A 19,972-nucleotide genomic window follows, 5' to 3' on the forward strand; every position below is an offset into this window, starting at 1 on the left:
CACACACACACACACACACACACACACACACACACACACACACACACACACACACACACACACACACACACACACACACACACACACACACACACACACACACACACACACACACACACACACACACACACACACACACACACACACACACACACACACACACACACACACACACACACACACACACACACACACACACACACACACACACACACACACACACACACACACACACACACACACACACACACACACACACACACACACACACACACACACACACACACACACACACACACACACACACACACACACACACACACACACACACACACACACACACACACACACACACACACACACACACACACACACACACACACACACACACACACACACACACACACACACACACACACACACACACACACACACACACACACACACACACACACACACACACACACACACACACACACACACACACACACACACACACACACACACACACACACACACACACACACACACACACACACACACACACACACACACACACACACACACACACACACACACACACACACACACACACACACACACACACACACACACACACACACACACACACACACACACACACACACACACACACACACACACACACACACACACACACACACACACACACACACACACACACACACACACACACACACACACACACACACACACACACACACACACACACACACACACACACACACACACACACACACACACACACACACACACACACACACACACACACACACACACACACACACACACACACACACACACACACACACACACACACACACACACACACACACACACACACACACACACACACACACACACACACACACACACACACACACACACACACACACACACACACACACACACACACACACACACACACACACACACACACACACACACACACACACACACACACACACACACACACACACACACACACACACACACACACACACACACACACACACACACACACACACACACACACACACACACACACACACACACACACACACACACACACACACACACACACACACACACACACACACACACACACACACACACACACACACACACACACACACACACACAAAAAATTTGAAACTACCATGGCCTTTTAGATTAGCTGTGGGGTTTTTAGAAATTTTTGATTGATAAAAATCCTCAAAAATAGATATTTTACAGTTTTTGCAAATATGGATTATCTCCCCGTTTAGCTTAAAATTAGAACTCATTACTGGTAATAAATATATTTTGACTAGTTATGAAAAGTAACTACTTATGCTGTATTTTAATAAGAAATAAACATAAATTTGTTTTATTGTTTAATTTTCTTTTAAATTTATCTTCAATATTGATAATTTTGCCTGTTTTTAGAGGAAATTTCAGCCATTTTTTATCCAAAACAGTTTATTGGTTGCCATGGATACCAATGACAGAATTAAAAAAAAAATGTTAAGTTTTTGGAGTATCTTAGCATACTCTACCAACATGCAAATTTTGAAAAAATTCTTAAATCCCCCATGAATTACCCTCTGCATGATTTTACACGGAGCCGTACTTAATAATCAATGTTTTGTAATACACTGTACATTACTGAAGCAAAGATATTTATCTTAATGTAATATACGTAATAAGGGGGCACAAAGGGCCAGAAGGCTAAATCTTTGTCGCTTTATATCTGGAAAAGGTGGATGTTTTTATAAGCCATATTGAACAAAAAAATTTCAAGATATTGTTTTATAAATCAAAAGAAGGAAATTCAATGAATGAAAACTTTATTCCAATCGTTGCTCGCAATGAGATTGAATCTAGGTTATTTGCTTTTTAAACAAAACATTTGTGTGTTTTTGTGTACTGTGTAGTCATGTGTTCATATGTATGTATCATGCAATTATCGTTCTTGTCAAGTAGTACATGTCTTTACCTTTTTTAATGTTTTTATAGGATAGAAATATTTAAAAATGGCTATTTAATCAAATTTTCCGTATCATTATATTGATATTATATTCTTAAACTGCTCTCCAGTTAGCCGTTACGTCATGAAATGTCGCCATTATCGTGTGCTTTGTTAAAAAGTGCCAGAAATTTATCAAAGATTTAAAATTTTCCAAATGACAACATATTACATCGTGAATTAAAATAACATAACCGTTTACCTCAATCAAATCCATACAATATTTTTAATTTGAAATAATACTTGCGTATTCTTTAATGAAAGCTATATTCATCAACTTATTGTAGGCCATTGAGATCTGCATCTTTTGAAAAGTTAAGATAATAACATTTTTATGTTCATCTAAATTGAAAAATATCTATCACAATATGACTAATAAACATAGGCTGTGAATTTCAGAGAGGAACTCGCTTTCCGATGATTGTCGGAAAAACCTTGCATAAGTCATTGTTATGATAATGAGAAAATCTCGTAGCATATTATCAGAGGTTTATAGAAATACAAACAACACGGAACCTTTGCATTTCAACGAGGCCAGAATTACAGATCTAAACAACCTTCGGTTAAAAAAAAAATGTTTTTCAAATCGGGAATTTATGAATCAGATTTACAGGTTTCTTGCTTTGTAGCTTGTAATGCTTTTGTAGGTAAGTTATTTTGAAAAAAAATTCTATGTTGTTTTTGAAGTTGGTGTCTGTGACAGCCATGATTGTCAAAATGGAGCTACTTGTCAGGCAGACCAGTCCAGTGAACGAGGTTATAGCTGTACATGCACCGCTGGTTTTGTCGGGATTAATTGTGAAGGTAAAGAGCTTTCAGTTTTGGGCATACTTAAGCTTTGTACTTGAATAAAATACTATTACATGTAGGTGTATACCAATAACATGATGATCAGATGCATTATAAAATAATTTGATGGAGATTACTTGATATCATATTAAAATTTTATAACAGTTTATAAATCTCGGATCTATTTCTTTTCTGTCTTGGTGAATGAATTACATGTACCTTCTATATATCCCTGAAAAACCACACAACCAGGGTAATCATAATAAAATTGTTTAATCTTCATTCATTTTTTTCTTTTCTTTCTAAAGTATTTTTTTTAAAAAAGCAAAAAGTGAATGATTTTTTGTAGAAGCAGAACTTTTCGTGGGGGTTAAATTTCGTGTGTTTCGTTCATCAATAAAATTAAATCCCACATGAAATTTTATATCACTTTATTTTGCATTGGTTAATTTTTAAAACAACGAAATTTTATATCCACGGAACCTTTCTTCATGGCAAATCAGTGAAATTTTATGACCACGAGAATTTATGTTACTAAAGTAACATAAACCCAATAAACAGTTTTATACAGTTTTATATTCTTGCATGGAAAGAATTACACTTTGAAAATAATTGTTAATATATCTATAGATTTACGAATATGGAAGAATGAAGGATATGAAGATAACGAACAGTATTCAATTTTAAAGTTCACAAAACAATACAAAATAAGAGCAGAGCAAACAAGGACACCGGAAACATCAGAGGTGGGATCAGGTGCCATGGAGGAGTGAGCATTCTCTGCCGACCGGTCACACCCGCCGTGTGCTCCTTGTCATGATCAAGAAATGACGGAAAAAAATCCGTCGTCAATTCAGTGTATAAATAATGGACTTACAATTGGTATGAAAAACGTCAGTCAGGATTTGACTCTTGAAATTATAAAATGTGTTTTCTGACAAGGTCATTGTATCGACCATAGAACTTACGATTTGATGACTTTAAACGAGACTGCTGATATTCTTGTTTCATCAACTTGCTTGTCAATAGTTTACCTCGTTTTAGAAATTGTTCATACGTAGAGCATGCTCTTGCGTATCGAATCAACTGAGATATATACACACCGTATGCAGGTGATGAAGGCATATTGCTGAATAAGTAAGGGAAGTTGACGATAGAAAAGTAAAAGTCCTCACGTTTATCATATAGCTTGGATGTTAGATTACCATTAGTGTCTTTTCCAAGTAAAATATCAAAGTATGAAGCAGAAGTGTCGGACTCTGTGGTATCTTTTATCTCATGCTCACCAGGATATATCGTATCGACGTAGGAATAGAGATTACCATTATTAATTGACATTACGTCGTCGATATATCTAAATGTCGAGTTGAAGGCCACAACAAGTGTTTTCTTCTTTTCACACATAAGGTTTTGCATAAATTCTGCCTCATATGAGTATAAAAATAAGTGTGCTAATAACGGAGCGCAATTTGTACCCATGGGAATTCCAATAGGTTGTTGAAATACCTGGTTTCCAAAAACCACATAGATATTGTCAACCAGAAACTCAATTTTTTGATGTCAACTTCAGAGTACTTGTGTGTGCAATCAGAATCTGTTTTAACAAAATAATTTTACAAATGACCAATGACGAGGTAAGTAAATTTACGAATTTCATTTTTTTGATGAAACAGCTATCAATGATATCAAAAAGCCCGGATTTTAATTTGTCGTGGGGAATTGTTGTGTATAAAGTTGAAAAGTCGTAAGTTTCTAAGCTGTTGATTTTTGTCAAATCTTGTGATTTTAAATTGTCCAAAAGTTCTTTATAATTTTTTAGCATCCACATCTGATTAACACCACTTCTTGAATATATAGTTGCACAGTATTCTTGAAGTTTTTCCTTCACTAGTCTCAATATCTTAGTGAGGAGTAACGAAATAGACTTGGTTGAACATTTACTGGAACCAGCAATGTATCTTTTTTTTGTAAGGATTCTTATGAAGTTTCGGAATCCAATATATATAATGTAGTTCAAATTCATTTTGGCTCCGTGGAATATTAAATATTAAATATATATATAAAAGTATTCAAAACTGACAGATGATTTTGAAGAATTTCTTCCTTAGAAAGGGAAGTATGAGTACAAGTAGGATTACCACTTGTAGAATTAAGTCCAAATTCTTCTAGAATGCAATTTATATAATAAGCCTTACAAACAAAGACAATCTTGTTACCTGCTTCGTCGGCAGGAACCAGTACGTACTGATTGTGTAATCATATAAACAGATGAAAAAAAAATATTCAAAATGTGTGCTTAATGTGTAATTAAGGGCTTGAAATTAAATTTTTAAAGTGGCCTATGGTTGGGTAACTACTTAGTAATTATGCTTTATGTTAATTGCAGAGGAGGCTATTTATGTAATATAAAATGTTTACAACTAAGATATGAATGAGTGCACATCAAATAATTTCATTTATCCTATCTTAACCCCACTATCCTGTCCCTAACTCATTGGATATATTTTGATATTCCACAGCACAATTATATAAACATTCCATTTAAATTGCGATATTTAATGCGAAAATACTAGTATTCTTCCCTCATGCCCTACCTAGTCCCTTTGAAGATCTTTATGCTTTGATTTTTTCTATGTTAAAATGTGTAATACCTGCAATTTTTTCTTTTATTGGCAGTTCTTCCTGTGGATTGTAAGGATCTCCTCGACAATGGGAAGGATCAATCAGACGTGTACACAATTTATCCTTATGGCACCATTTCAAGTCCCGTCAGCGCCCTTTGTGACATGGAAATACAGGGTGGGGGCTGGACAGTGAGTAGTTAATTTGTTGCTTGTAATTTTAGAAATTTCTTCTGAATATACACAATATATATATTGACAATCAAAAATCATTGTCAACCGAAGCACCCTCAACTACATGCAATATCTAATACTGAACGTACAAAGTCATGTACTTGAGGGTAGTTTTCACACTAAAACTTGCGGCGTAGAGACGGTTGATTAAACATCTCGAGATGTGAAAATTTTCAATCTTACCCTCTTAAACATTCAGTATGTTTTATAGTATACTGAATGTTTTATTCAAAAATACATAAAGAAAGATATGAAAAGAACGAACAGTATTTAATCTCAAAGTCTATAAAACAATACAAAATAAGATCAGAGCAAACACGGATCTCCAATACATCAGATGAGGGATTAAGTGCCATGGAGGAGTGAGCATCCCCTGCTGACAATTCTTGAAAATGTTTAAACAATGATGATTCGATATCGATACGATATCGTCGATATGGACAGTAAGGTAAACTTATTAAACAGAAGTGTTGTAAAAATAAAGTTTTTGCATTTACGGTGAAGGTTGGTAAAGTAATATGCTTTTAACAGTCATGATTCGATATCGTCAACAATATACCTCGATTTAGAAATTGATATCGATGGCAGGTAAAATCTTCGTAAAAGTAAAATAATTAAACATAAACACATTCAAAGTAACAGGGAAGGTATTTACCAAGGGCTGGGTAAATAAGGGAAGTTCGATAGAAAAGATATCGTCGATATCGACGATATCGACACTTCAGGGAAAAATTTATAAAGAAAGTTTTAAGTAACAGTTGTTCAAAACACAATATTAAAGATTGAAACCACAATTTTTGGAACAACGATGATTCGATATCGGCACGATATCGAGGATATTGACAGTAAGGGAATAGTCTAAAAACTAAAAAGTATTGTAATAAACACACGAGAATAGAGAAATATAATAGAAAACTATAAAAAAGGAATGTGTTGATATCGTAACTACATCGTGTCTTGGACATAACTTAAGTTTTGCTGGTGAATATAAAAACAGGTCAACTTATAATGGAGCACAATTGGTACCCATTGGAATTCCAATAGATTGTTTGAATACCTGGTCTCCAAAAACCACATAGAAATTGTAAAACAGAAACTCAAGCATCTCTTTGATGTTAACTTCAAAGTACTAGTGTGTGAAATCAGAATGTGTTTTAACAAAATAATTTGATAAATGAACAATTACCAGGTAAGTCAGTTTACGAGTTTCATTTTTATCAAAAAAGCAGCTGTCAATGATATCAAAAACCCTTGACTTTAATTTATCGTGGGGAATTGTTTATATAGTTGAAAAGTCGTAAGTTTTTTATCTGTTGATTTTGGTAAAATCTTTGTGATTTCAAATTGTCCAAAATTTCTTTGAAATTTTGAGTATCCACATCTGATTCACATCACTTCTTGAATATATTGTTTCACAATACTCCTGAAGTTTTCATTCACTACTGTCAATATCGTAGTGAGGAGTAACGAAAGAGGCTTGGTTGAACATTTACTGGAACCTGCAATGTATCTTTGTTTGTAACGATTTTTATGAGTTAAAAAAAACTGTGCACCGATAAATCCCACCGATAAACATTTCTTGAGGCAAATAAACCATGTACGTTGAAACCCTTATCTGACATTGAGAAATCACCAGGCTTGCAAATATTCAGCAAGGGGCTGCCTTCCACTAGTTGGCGGTAACTGGCTGAACCTCCCATGGCTGGAGAGAAAAAATACACAAAACCGCCTGGTGTCGAGTCAACAAGAACGTTCCTTGTATTTCTATTCTTATAAGTCGAGAAAGTCGATTTTTGGGCAGCTAGTGGCTTTGGTTTCTTGATTGCAATCTTAGTCCAATCGATAATGAGACGTGCTGTGGAGATACATGTAGGAGTTAACAAAAAAAAAAATCACCAAATCTGGAAGACCAAAATTTACTTCTAACCATTGTTTGGACATAAAGTTGATTCATGTTAGACACTTGTTTGCACGATTGTTTTTTCTAAAACTGAAAACGTTCTTATCTCAAAGTTAGTTTTATGCTGTCTCAATTTTATAAGAGTTAGAAATAGCTGGTTTTCCTTTGCACTTTATTGTAAATGTAATACACGAGTTTCAAGATTGTAACTCCTACGATAAAGGCGCAAAAAGAATCTATTTCAGTAAGGAAGTTGTACAGGTTGTTTCTGTATACAAACGTACATAAATAAATGAACAAAGTTGATGACCTTTAAAATTTATTTCATGTTATAGAAAGAAAATTATGTTAAGCAGTGATAAACCAGTATTTGATGGTATTATCAAGCACAACTATGCATATTTACAAATATATTTAAATTATAGGATACTTGAAAGCGAAAGAAAGCGTCTTAATAAAAAGTTCTGAATTTTTGACTCTACAAGTTTTTTCTAGAAATGTACATTAATGTTTTTTTTTCGAAGTTATGATAAAGAAGGGAATTAATTTGTCATTTAGATTGCCAATATGCAATGATCAGATGCATTTGTACCGAATTTATTACATGTAGATACAGAGATCAATATCTCTTTCTTTGTCTGAATAGTCTCACATCCACTAAAATTTTATTTTGTTCCTATGTTTCTGCTTTAAAAAAAATATGCTTTTACATTAATTCGGTTATTCTCGAGTTGAGGTGTGCATCCTAAAATATCATTAAGTTAGGATTAAACAGTATATCCATAATGCAATGTATCCATTTATTTAAATATTTGTTCCACATGCCTGTGTACGTGGCAAAAAAAAAAAGCTTCCCTTCTCAACCAAAGAGCGCTCCAAGGGAGAGTATTTCGAAATGTTCCAAGTCCCGTGTAAAACATCAGACCTTCCCTATCGTTAATGCAATTTTCAAATGATATCTGTATTTACTGCATCTGAGTATACCCACGGGCTTTCTGTACATTTGGAACGTACTCTATTTGAATCACCTGTAATTGTTTTAACAAAATTACTGTCATTTTAAACGATATCGATATCGACATGACACTGATGCTTTTCATCCTCGCGAATGTTTTTTTTTTCGAGCTACTACAAGTTTTCTCAACTTTCTTTTCACGAATAATGCGTCTCTGATTTTTTTTTATTGTGCAAGTTTAATTTGTTTGGACATTTCATAGATTGAGATTCGTGTCATTGTTGACTGACATGTTCAGTGATGTGTAAAACTGATACCCAAATAACATGTTCCGAAAGTCTGCTTATCATTGCTTAAGGCGATTGAAACCTCAGGTGTTAAATGTAACACAATTTTTACGCATTGATCGGCCAGGTAAACACAAGCAAAACAATCAAGAAATTAATCAAAATTACCGATATTTCCAAATATTATTTTTTTCTAAGAAATGTACTCTTATACTAACTTGTTTTTAATTATTGAAAACTTATTCATTTATAAATCCCCCAATAATTGTTCATACTGTTTCTGTGACAGAAGAATGATAGCGTATTTTTTTTTATTTCAATGTCATTGAATAAATCGTTAGTTTTATTTGAAGACTGCATGCAATGCCATGTTTTGCATGGTACATGTACTGGTACTTTTACCTTCTTGAATAAAAAAAATCTTAAATCTTACTGTAAAGATTTTTTTAAAAGTGCAAATGCAAACTATGAGTACTGCAAAATTTTAAAGCAATTCTTAATTAAAAAGGCCTAGAAAATACTTTTGTACTCTGTAGTTTAATTTTGGGGGGAAAATCATCTCATGACTTCCTGTTGAATATATTTAATTTTCTTTTAATTCTTTAAAGAATACATCAAGTTTCATATTTTAATACTCATTAAGACATATGTAAATGTAACAATCCCTTTTTTATTATGAATTTTTCAGAAATTCTTGTTTTTTTTAACATTTTAAAATCTATCTGCTGAAAGTAAACGAAACATTAAAGAGCCTACAAATTCAGAATACACAAGGAGTGGATCTAAAGTGTCACTCAGAACCATTTTCACGCATGAGTGAACAAAGCATTGACAGAAAGCAGTCCCGGGGACTGACTTCTGGGAATGCTTGGAATGTTGGGTCTGCATTTTAGAGAGGTTCCAGAACAGTCCTACAGCAGTCCAAGAACGGTCCTACAGCAGTCCATGGGACTACTTTCTGGTAATGCTTGGGTGTCAGGTTGGGTATGATCGGTACTGTATCCTTCATCAACAAGATATGTCCTGTGTTCTCTAACAAGTCCACATCATCATTCATGTTTGTGAAAAAGGCAACATTTCATTTCAATATTATACAATCGTTCCTGGAAATAATTGAAATTCACTCAATGGTCATTGAGAAATCTAGTGCTTAGAAGTTTGAAGTAAAATATTTAATTTAATATTTTTTGATTTTATATAAAGAAATGATAGGACGACCTTAAAGATATCCTATCCTCGGCAAGGAAGGATGAATCTTTAATTAAATATTCTATTCAAAAATCTTAAAATAAGACTTGAAAATAATATCAACTATTTTTATTTAATGCCTAACAATGAAGTTCAAGAAGGATATGTAGATAACGAACAGTACTCAATTTCAAAGTCCATAAAACAATACAAAATAAGAGCAGAGCCAACACGGACCTTCGAAACATGAGAGGTGGGATCACATGACGTGGAGGAGTGTTCATCCCCTGTTGACCGGTCACACCCGCTCTGTTTTCCTAGAAAATTGAGATTAACTATTTAAATTTAATTTTCGTCATATCATTGTGTCTATTATTAGCTTTGAAGATGATGTTTGAAGAAACACTGTGGGTTAAAGAACTGGACTGTCATATTAAATTAAAAAAAAAAATTTTTTTTTAAATCAATCGTATACATAGGTGCCTGAATAAATTTCCTTTCTTTACAGAATTTAAAGGAAACACATCAGTCATTTATCATGTAAGTGTTTTTTTTACCGATTCATCCGAGCTCGTCTTTTAAAGGTTATCCAGAAAAGAACTTTAGATGAAAACCTTAGCTTTGATAGAACATGGGAAGAATATAAAAACGGTTTCGGAACACCACCAGGAGATGTCTGGATAGGTAAATAAAAAGCAATGATATAAATTTTTGTTTTCGATCAACTCCAATTCACCCACTTCTGAAAACCTGAATGTTGCATATGCATAGTTACATATTTAATTACCAAAAGCTAATTATTGAGTAGGTCGACATATTTTACATGTTATTTTCTCTGAATAAAAAGTTTAATTCATGTTGATAGTTATTTGATTTTTATTAAGAAATATTAAATAAATAAAAGTAAAGATAGATGAAGGAAAAAATCATTTTGGTTATTGTAAGTGATATGATAGAACTGTTTCCTTTTTAGAACAGGTACCTGAGATATTTTCACACACATATATTGATATTGAATTTTGATTTTTTTTCTATTCTTTAAACAATTTGATGTCCCTTAGAACATGAAAAAATGCTTCTTAATTGCAACAATTCTCATTGATTCTAAATATACTTTTTTACAGGAAATGACGTTATCAATCAATTGACAAAGCGATTTGACTCATCTCTGTATGTGTCCATAACTCAAGAAGATGACTCAACAAAGTATGAATTGTATTATCGGTTCTCTGTTGCTGATGAAAGTGATAAATACTTCCTCTATCTCGAAGGACCCGCAACAGGCACATTAGGTAAGTGATAACTAACTCAGGACATAGAGTGTTAGAGAGAAAATACGATATACAGTTCATTGTACATGTGCTAATTTATTTTTTTCTTTTTCATAATTTTTTTAACGTGCTTTTTTCAGTTATCAAAATTCTTTAGATATTTTGACAAGTATAGCATCGGTATCTTTACAAACAACGTAATTGAATGATTGATTGTATACTGTTTAACGTCCCTCTCCAGAATATTTCACTGATATGGAGACGTCACCATTGCCAGTGAAGGGCTGCAAATTTAGGGCTATGCTCGGCACTCAGGGCCTTTGAGCAGGGAGGGATCTTTACCGTGCCACATCTGCTGTGACACGGGGCCTCGGTTTATACGGTCTCATCCGAAGGACTGCCCCATTTAGTCGCCTTTTACGACAAGCAAGGGGGTACTAAGGACCCATTCTAACCTGGATTCTCACGGGATCGACGTAATTGAAAGCAAAACGTATATTGGTCAATATATTTTTTTGAGCTATGATACAGTCAATATGACCTTTTTAGAAAATGTTTTTAAAAGACATACTCGGAGGAGATATCACTATTGCGAATTCATTTGAACGTTCTACTTGACGTCTAATTAAGTGTTAATTAAGACGAGCAATAGGTTCCTGTTGTATTTTTTATCAAAGAAAAATGGATAATGGACTTGATTGTGAATTCTTTTAGTACAATGTATTCCTTTTCTTCTATCAATAATTATATTACCGTAGGCGTACTATTTTTTTTCCACGGGGTCATAATTCCACGGAATCTCATTTTCTGCTGAATACGCATGTAAAAAATTACGCGGATTTCCTAGATTCTAACTGTATGCCTTACATTTATCACATGATTTACATCAAGTACGCTTGGACAAATTTCCTCGGAAAATTTGTGCCCGCGTGCATAGCGTAAATTAGTCCCATGCGGAAAATAGTACTTCTACAGTATTTTATAATGAAACCCATCAACTAAATTAAAAATAATTCATGAAAGTGTATGCCTTAAATTTATTAATTTAATATCATTTGTATATCGTATTAGATATTTAAGTGCAACATTTATTTTTTATCTGTACAATGAGCACATAGCATTATGATTCATTTTTTTTAAATATTATTATGCATTCGCCATGTAAGAAATGTTTGTTTTTCTTTTAAAAAATAAACAACAATGTTGAAAATGTTCTCTGGGAAATCACAGGAGTCTGAAGTTTTAATCGTCAAAAAAAAAAAAAAAAAAAAATCCGGAAAAAAGTTTTCCTACCCTTAAATAAAAAAACCCCAGGATGGCAACGTGTTTTGGGGGGACAAAAGGACTGCAAAATTTATTGTATATCTTAGAAATCCCTTATAAGTAGTGTATAATAATTTGTACACAGTTTATAAAGACAAATGACGTCCTATAAATTCAATCAATGATTGGATTGGTCGTTTTAGTAAAGGAAGACAGATGGTTAAAAATGATACTTGTTACATGTAAGATGCCCAGCGAAAGCAAGTTTTAAAAAAAAGATGTGTTTTTAATTAAGCAATTTGCTATCAAAGACTTCCAATTTACACTTTGGAAAATAGTTGAATATTTTTACAATATTATAATTATTAAATAACCGAGATATTGTTTACTTTGGATTTAAAACATATTACATATGATAAAAAGAAGACAACCATTCTCTATTCACCTTGAATAAACGTCTCCTCCGAGACAGAAGATTTGGGTTTCATTAGTTGCCATGCTTATTTTTGGAAACGATATTCTCATCCACTCATTTTGTTGCCGAGATTTGACCATTGCTGACAAATGAACTGTTCTTGTTATAAAAATTAACTTACATGGAGAGAACTATAAAACTCTGAAAAATCTTTTGGCATTTGTGACCGAACACTACGGAGGGAGTCGCGTTACCACCTACATCACGTGATTCGCGCTGTGCACAACGGTGGCAGATATGCATTAAAATTAGAGGAGACTAATTTTAAATACAAACAAAAATTAATCCAAATATTGTTTCTTTTATGGGAGTGATTAAATGAGTTCACTAACTTTTTGATCATCCATCGTACGTCGCTTATCAGTTTAAAAGTCTAGTTGACGACAAGCAAGCATTTCTTCTTCACGTGTTTAAATTTTGTATAAATTCGGCTTCATATAAAGATAAGTATGTTGATAAAAGGGAGGAATCTGTAACCATTGGAACTCCGATAGATCGTTGTAAAACATGTACATGATCTCCAAAACAGGTGGTTGTACATCCTCCCTTACTGTCTAAAATTATTTCGTAAATAATTTTGTTGAAATGTAAAAAGACATGAAATGTCATGAAATAAAATAAATTAATGTTTTCTTTAATTTGATAGGTGACAGAATGTTAAATACAGGGCGTGCTCGATTAAACCTATCTGGGGCGTACTTTAGTACTCCTGATAGAGACAATGACAATTCAGTTGCTCACTGTGGAAGTGGTAATAAAGGAGGGTGGTGGTATAACGACTGCCATAACGCCTTCCTCAATGGTCGTTGGGAAGCAAGTACTGCCTGGCTTTATCCTTGGTATCCACCGATTGAATTTGGGAGAAATGTATTAGCTACTACAATGATGGTCAAACGTGTGTAGAGACAAAACAGTGTGCATACATAGTGGTACAGATGTGAGGGGAGCTAAACCTTTTGAATTTTTAAAACTTTTTTTAAAGTGATGGATGAGACATTTGGAAATAAACAACAATGATAAAGATAGAAAATATACCATGTTTTAAACTTAAAGGGTTATATGTACATATGCATGTGTGTGGGGGCAACGGTCAAAGATTATTTTATGTATCTAAATGACGAGGCACTGTATTCAGAGACATTATTTGTTTTTTTACTCAACAGAGTATGTTTAGAACCTGTCTCAAGAAAACCTTATGCTGTACATAAGAATTGGACCAGCGGTTACCTTATATTATAAAGATATTAGGGTGACCAAAGGACACCTTATATTGTATATCATCAGGGGGACTAGAGTTCGCCTCATATTGTACACCATCAGGAGAAACAGAAGTCACCTTATATTGCACGTCAATATGGGGACCAGAAGGCTCCTCATTTTGTAAGTAAATAGGGAGACCAGAAAACACCAAATATTTTAAATAAATAGGGAGACCAGAGGTTGCCTTATGTAATCACCTGAGTTAACCCAGTTATTGCTATCTGTTTTGTCCATCGTCGTGTATCGTGCTCTTTGCATTGTGCGTAAACATTTGAGCATTGTCAGTTTTTTTCTCTGCAATCCCTCAACTATTTTTGACCAATATTGGCATTAAGCATCCATGGGTGAAGGGGGAGAAAACGTTTAGAATGTCATAGTCCCTGTCCCACACCATGGGAAAAATGTTTTAAGTAATTGTAGTAGTTTTGCCTCAACCGTCTACACCCATGGTGTGGGACAGGGACTATGACATTCTAAACGTCCAATAAGTTATCTATATTTGTAATAAGATTCAACTTATTAGAAAGGTACAGGTTACGTTAAAATGAGAATAAAGGGCGAGGCAAATAAGTAAACACCACTTCAAAGGCAATGACAAATCAAACACTTTAATATGAACAATGTAGGAAATTAGTAGCGTTAAATGTTAATATTTCGCATAAAATCCTATTGAAAATGGCACAAATAATCCAGTAAATTGAATGTCTCAGATTTATTATTGTAAACGCATCCGTGGCTCTGATCATAATTTTCCTAAATTCACCGTTCGTTGCTATATAACAGATTCATTTCACAATGATTGATCCACGGAACATATAGAGTCCAATCGACACAAAAGATGAATGAGAAGCATGTGTTTTCTTACATACAACCTTGGGCTTTTTGTTTATAAAATATCCAATTTTCAGCATTTAGCACAAAATTGAGCTCAAACAATTCTAACAGAATCTGTAATTTCGACCGGTGATTTATGACCATTTGTCCACTTAGCCCTGCGTCGTTTAAGCGAGTATCCGTCGTTTTAAGGAGTTGCTAGAGTAAAATCCTTCCGAGTTCGAAACCTGCTGACAAAAATAATTGCATTTTCAAAAAAATACAATAAGGAATAACCTCCCAGTTTCATAAAAATTCTTAATAAACAGTTGTTTGAGTAAAATCCTTCAAATACTATTGCTTTACAAATATAACCTTTTAATGTGAACTTTTTTTTGCAAATTCCGAAACACAAGAATATAAAAATGTATTCGGATTACACAGTAAAAAAAAACTGAACTGTGGCATCTTGGTGTAATCGATAAATGGCATCGTCAAAATACCCGATTCTGAAGGTCTTTTTCTTTCGAAATTAAAATGTACGTCTTCATCCGTGGTCTTTGTGTTGTAAAATGAATAAATTGTAAAGAATTTAGTAGAACTGACTTTTACGCATGCGTAGTATAAATAAAAAATGTCGCAATGCGGATAAATAAGACTAAACAAAGTTAATGTTCATATTTATTAATATAAAAGACCTCTCAATGAATCCTACTATTAATAAAGACAGAAAAAAAACCAAAACTGGTTTTCTTTGGCCTAACCTCATGAACAGTGCCAGGTAGTCATCCAAGCAAAACAAGATTTTACCTGTGGCTGTCTAATGTGTTAACAATGGAAGTGTTCGACAATGGTAAAATGTTTTAAGTAAGTTATAAGCCTCAAACTGACCATTATGTCAGATATTAGACTCTCCTCAGCGCTAACGTACCTGGGATCGTCTAATATCTGACATAATGGACAGTTTTCGGCTTATAACAATTATATAAACTGTTGGCATAATTGTTGCTTTTTTGTAATTTTTCATATAATTAACAGCCATTTCATATTCGTGCATTGTATTTACGCTTAATTCATCACACGCTTTCCTTTCATTTTTTGAGATTTATCATAATTGTTATTAGCATTGACTCTTCTACCAAAATGTGAAATCCACTGCCCCAGAGTCAGGGATTCTGGAGTTAGAGTAGGGCTATAAAAATTAGATAGTGAAAATAAATCATTTTTAAAAAAATCTTTTCTGCTCCTGGATATTGAACAAATAATCTATATGTTTATGATGAAGAAGGGCGTATTTTTTTCAAAAAGATGTCATGGTGTTAGGTTGGGCTATTAAGATTGTAAAAGACAAACATTATTTCGTGTTTTGATCGTAACTTACTAAATTTTGACCTTCTCCGCTATCCGAATTTTGCATTTTTAAAATCTGGAAAAGTCTTGAAAAAAATCGTGGTATTTTATAAATAATCAAAACAATTTTTTGGATTTTTAAAACTATTTCTACCTAATTGGATACATATGACTTCAAATAAAAAGAAATGAAACTAGTGCATGTGGTTTTAAGGAATACTCTGGACCATCTCGTGAATATGCATTTATATATGATTTCTGGTCTCTCTTCTTATGATCTACATGAGATCATATTTTAGAGAAACCTTAGCATTTTGTGAGACCTGTCATCTTCATATTCATATATATACAGACACTTAAGCCATCCCCCAAAATTGTACGTCACAAGGGAGACAAGAGATCACGAATTCGGAGACTAAGGGTACCACTAAAGCTTATAACGTACATTATTAGGAAGACAAAATATTACATAAACTTGATTAGAATGTACATCATTAAGGATACACTCTGTACCTCTGGTCTCATTATGTACTCAAATTTAAAGGGACCACGGGTCTCCGTAATCACATACATATATGTATATGACCAGAGGTCCCTTCATAAGGTACAACATTAGGGAGACCAAAGGACACAATAAATTTTTATATAATACTTATATATTATTGATAGACCTCTGGTCTCTCTAATGATGTTCAAACACAGGGAACCCCAGGTCTTCGTATTCTATTACACAACCTTATGTGACCGCTGTTATCCCAAATGATGTATAGTATATGGAGACCTCTGGATTCTTCTCTTTAGAAAACACCATGTGACTTGCCTCTGGATTATATTATGATTTACAAAATAAGGTTAGCTCTGAAATCCATATTTATATAAACTTTATGCGACTGCTATTCTCCCTATTTATATACCATGCAATAAGTGACACCTGGTCTACCTATTGATTTACAATATAAGGTGGACCTCTGGTCCCCCATTTTGATGTAAATATAGGTTGACCACTGGTCCCCTATTGATGTTCATATAAGGTGACCTCTGGTTCTTATGAATGTACAATATAAGGTGACATATGGACCATCTATTAATGTCTATAAAGTTTTTGGTTGTATTGCGTCATTGGAATAGATAAAAAATTAATCTAAATTGTATGATCTGGTTTCCCAACATCACAATGACTTTTGTCAAAATCGTATCAATCCGCTTGACATTACGTTTGAAATATGAACAATTTGAAGGTGTTTTAAAGAGAGAAATTGTCTTGTTTTATATACTTAATGATTGAAAATTAACTTGTAAGGAATGAATTATAAAGCAACCCAAATTATACTGCTATAACCTTGGTAGGAGCAGTTTAGTAGGTTTTTTCAAACCGCTTCGCGGTTTATAAATCGTAAACTGCCCCAATCAGGATAATTTGGGTTGCTATTTAATTCATCCCTTAAATATAAGATGACATCTGCCCCCCCCCTTTTGTGTTGAATAAAATTAGGTGACCGCTGGCTACCTACTGCTGAATATATAAAAAAAAACAGCTTTTATTCTAAGTACAATATAATGTGACTCCTAGTCCCCCTTTTGATGTACAAATCAGGTGACCACCAATTCCCTGTTGATGTACATGTACATACAAGGTGACCTCTGGTCCCCCATTGATGTACTTATAAGGTGACCTCTGGCCTCCCTAGCGATGTACATAATTATATGGCTAGCTCTGACCCTCCTTGTGATGTAAACTATGCTCGGAATCGATACTTGTGATTTGTGAAGGAGTTTTGCTTTCTAACATTTCTACTCCGAATAAAATTATTTTTCTGAATTAAACTTATAACATTTTCTCATTTACACACAACAATATTTCCACTTTTCAGAAGGATTAAAAATAAAGTTAAAATGAGTGAAAGTGTAATGATGTGTCAATCAAACCAAAAAAATTGAAGTTTGAAGAAGTTTTAAATGAAATAAGATTTTTAATTAATTTCTGTGTGAACTGCTATTAAAATGTAAAATTCGTGATATTATACAGAAAATATTAACTTCAAATCTGTGTCCAAGTACCTTTAAAATAATTGTTTTGTCATTGATCTCATAACAATAACATCATAACAATATGTTTCAAGAATAGATTTAATGTTTTGCAACCTTTTTATCCCATTTGCTTACATAATGATTACAATTCAGTCTGATGTGCAAAAGTTGAATTCTGCTATCTGTTTACCAAAATTATTTAAAAGTTTCTAAGCCATAGACCATTCAATATGTTTCCTTTTAGAAATTTAAATTTTATAATAAAATCCAGATTTTTTTTTTTCAAATTCTGGGTTTTTAATTTTCCCTTGAAAATAAAAAAAATAATTATTTATACAGAGAAAAATAATACAAACTTAATATAAAATTTATACTTATTTATAGTGCCGAGTATTGGCCGTGGCACAATACAAAATTGTGGGACGCCATTTCAATTGGGCGACCACTTCAATTGGGCGAACCCACCAAATTCAAACATCAACAATGTGTGTTTCTTTTTTCTAACCGTCCCGGGTTAACCGCAGAGGGTCAGCACACATACAAAGTGTTCAAATCAATCAATCAATCAATCAATCAATAAGTCATATCTCAAATTCAAAATATCAAGCATATCAACTTATTTTATCAATTCCTGTATATCATATTTCATTAATATCTCAAACTTCATAGATCAACATTTTTCATATTTCAAAATCTGTCCAATGTAATACAGTTCTACAGTATACCGGGGTATATTACTGTTATCAGTTGACTTGTTGTGCGCAGACGCTTCACACTAATCACTTCTCCTTGAAAAAAGTGCAACGACGGTTTCTTTTAGTTCAAAATATCATTCCTATGATCGATATATGCTACCGATTCAATTTTATTAACGATAGATAGTTCCACAATTTTGCAACCCTTTTTCGGTACACATATTTCACAGAGACAGTTTAATGCATGCTTAGCACAATCCTTAATGCTTGCAATGGACTTGATGTAGGCATCATGTGGTAGATTCTTCACTTCAACTTTTCCTTGGACAGCACCAGGATATTTTTCAATGGTATAGGATATTCATCTCGGACGTGCAGATCAAAGCTGTTTCACTGCAAAATGAAGCAAAAAACCAAGCAGCAGAATATAATTCTTAACTTTGCGAAAATGGAACATTCTAAAAAAGGTAGTTGGAGGGTGGTTTTTTAAAGTTATAAAACAACATTTCATGTATTTTATTGCAAGCATTTGTTATGCGTCTTTACCTTCGAAAGGTTCCGGAGAAAGGAATGTGAATAACAAACCCGACCTTTTATATACTACACTTGATGTGTCAACCAAACCCGACCCTTAAAAAGCCAACTTTCAAATAACCAATACTTGGGACCTATAAACTAGTATATAGTTCCCTTCAAATATACTTTTCTTCTGTATGCACAAATAGATGCTAGTGTTTTGTATATGTGTGTTCAGTCACGTTTTGTCCGCCGTCACGAAATGTACTGTGCGCCTCTT

The 19,972-nt window shown here is 33.5% G+C and overlaps 1 protein-coding gene across 1 annotated transcript in view; it reads left to right on the forward strand.

Moving 5' to 3' along the window:
- The first annotated feature begins 9,697 nt into the window (after nt 1–9,697).
- The window catches only part of LOC134233152 (fibrinogen beta chain-like), a 33,182-nt gene continuing 22,907 nt past the window's right edge, over nt 9,698–19,972 (forward strand). Inside the window, exons 1-3 of the mRNA XM_062715147.1 lie at nt 9,698–9,812; nt 11,146–11,313; nt 13,677–13,847. Of these exons, the coding sequence (XP_062571131.1) occupies nt 9,698–9,812; nt 11,146–11,313; nt 13,677–13,847 (454 nt within the window). The remainder of the gene's footprint in view (nt 9,813–11,145; nt 11,314–13,676; nt 13,848–19,972) is intronic.

This window comes from Saccostrea cucullata, unplaced genomic scaffold, assembly GCF_032062105.1.
Source record: "Saccostrea cucullata isolate Sc308-1 unplaced genomic scaffold, CSIRO_AGI_Scuc_v1 ctg321, whole genome shotgun sequence".
Lineage (NCBI taxonomy): Eukaryota > Metazoa > Mollusca > Bivalvia > Ostreida > Ostreidae > Saccostrea > Saccostrea cuccullata.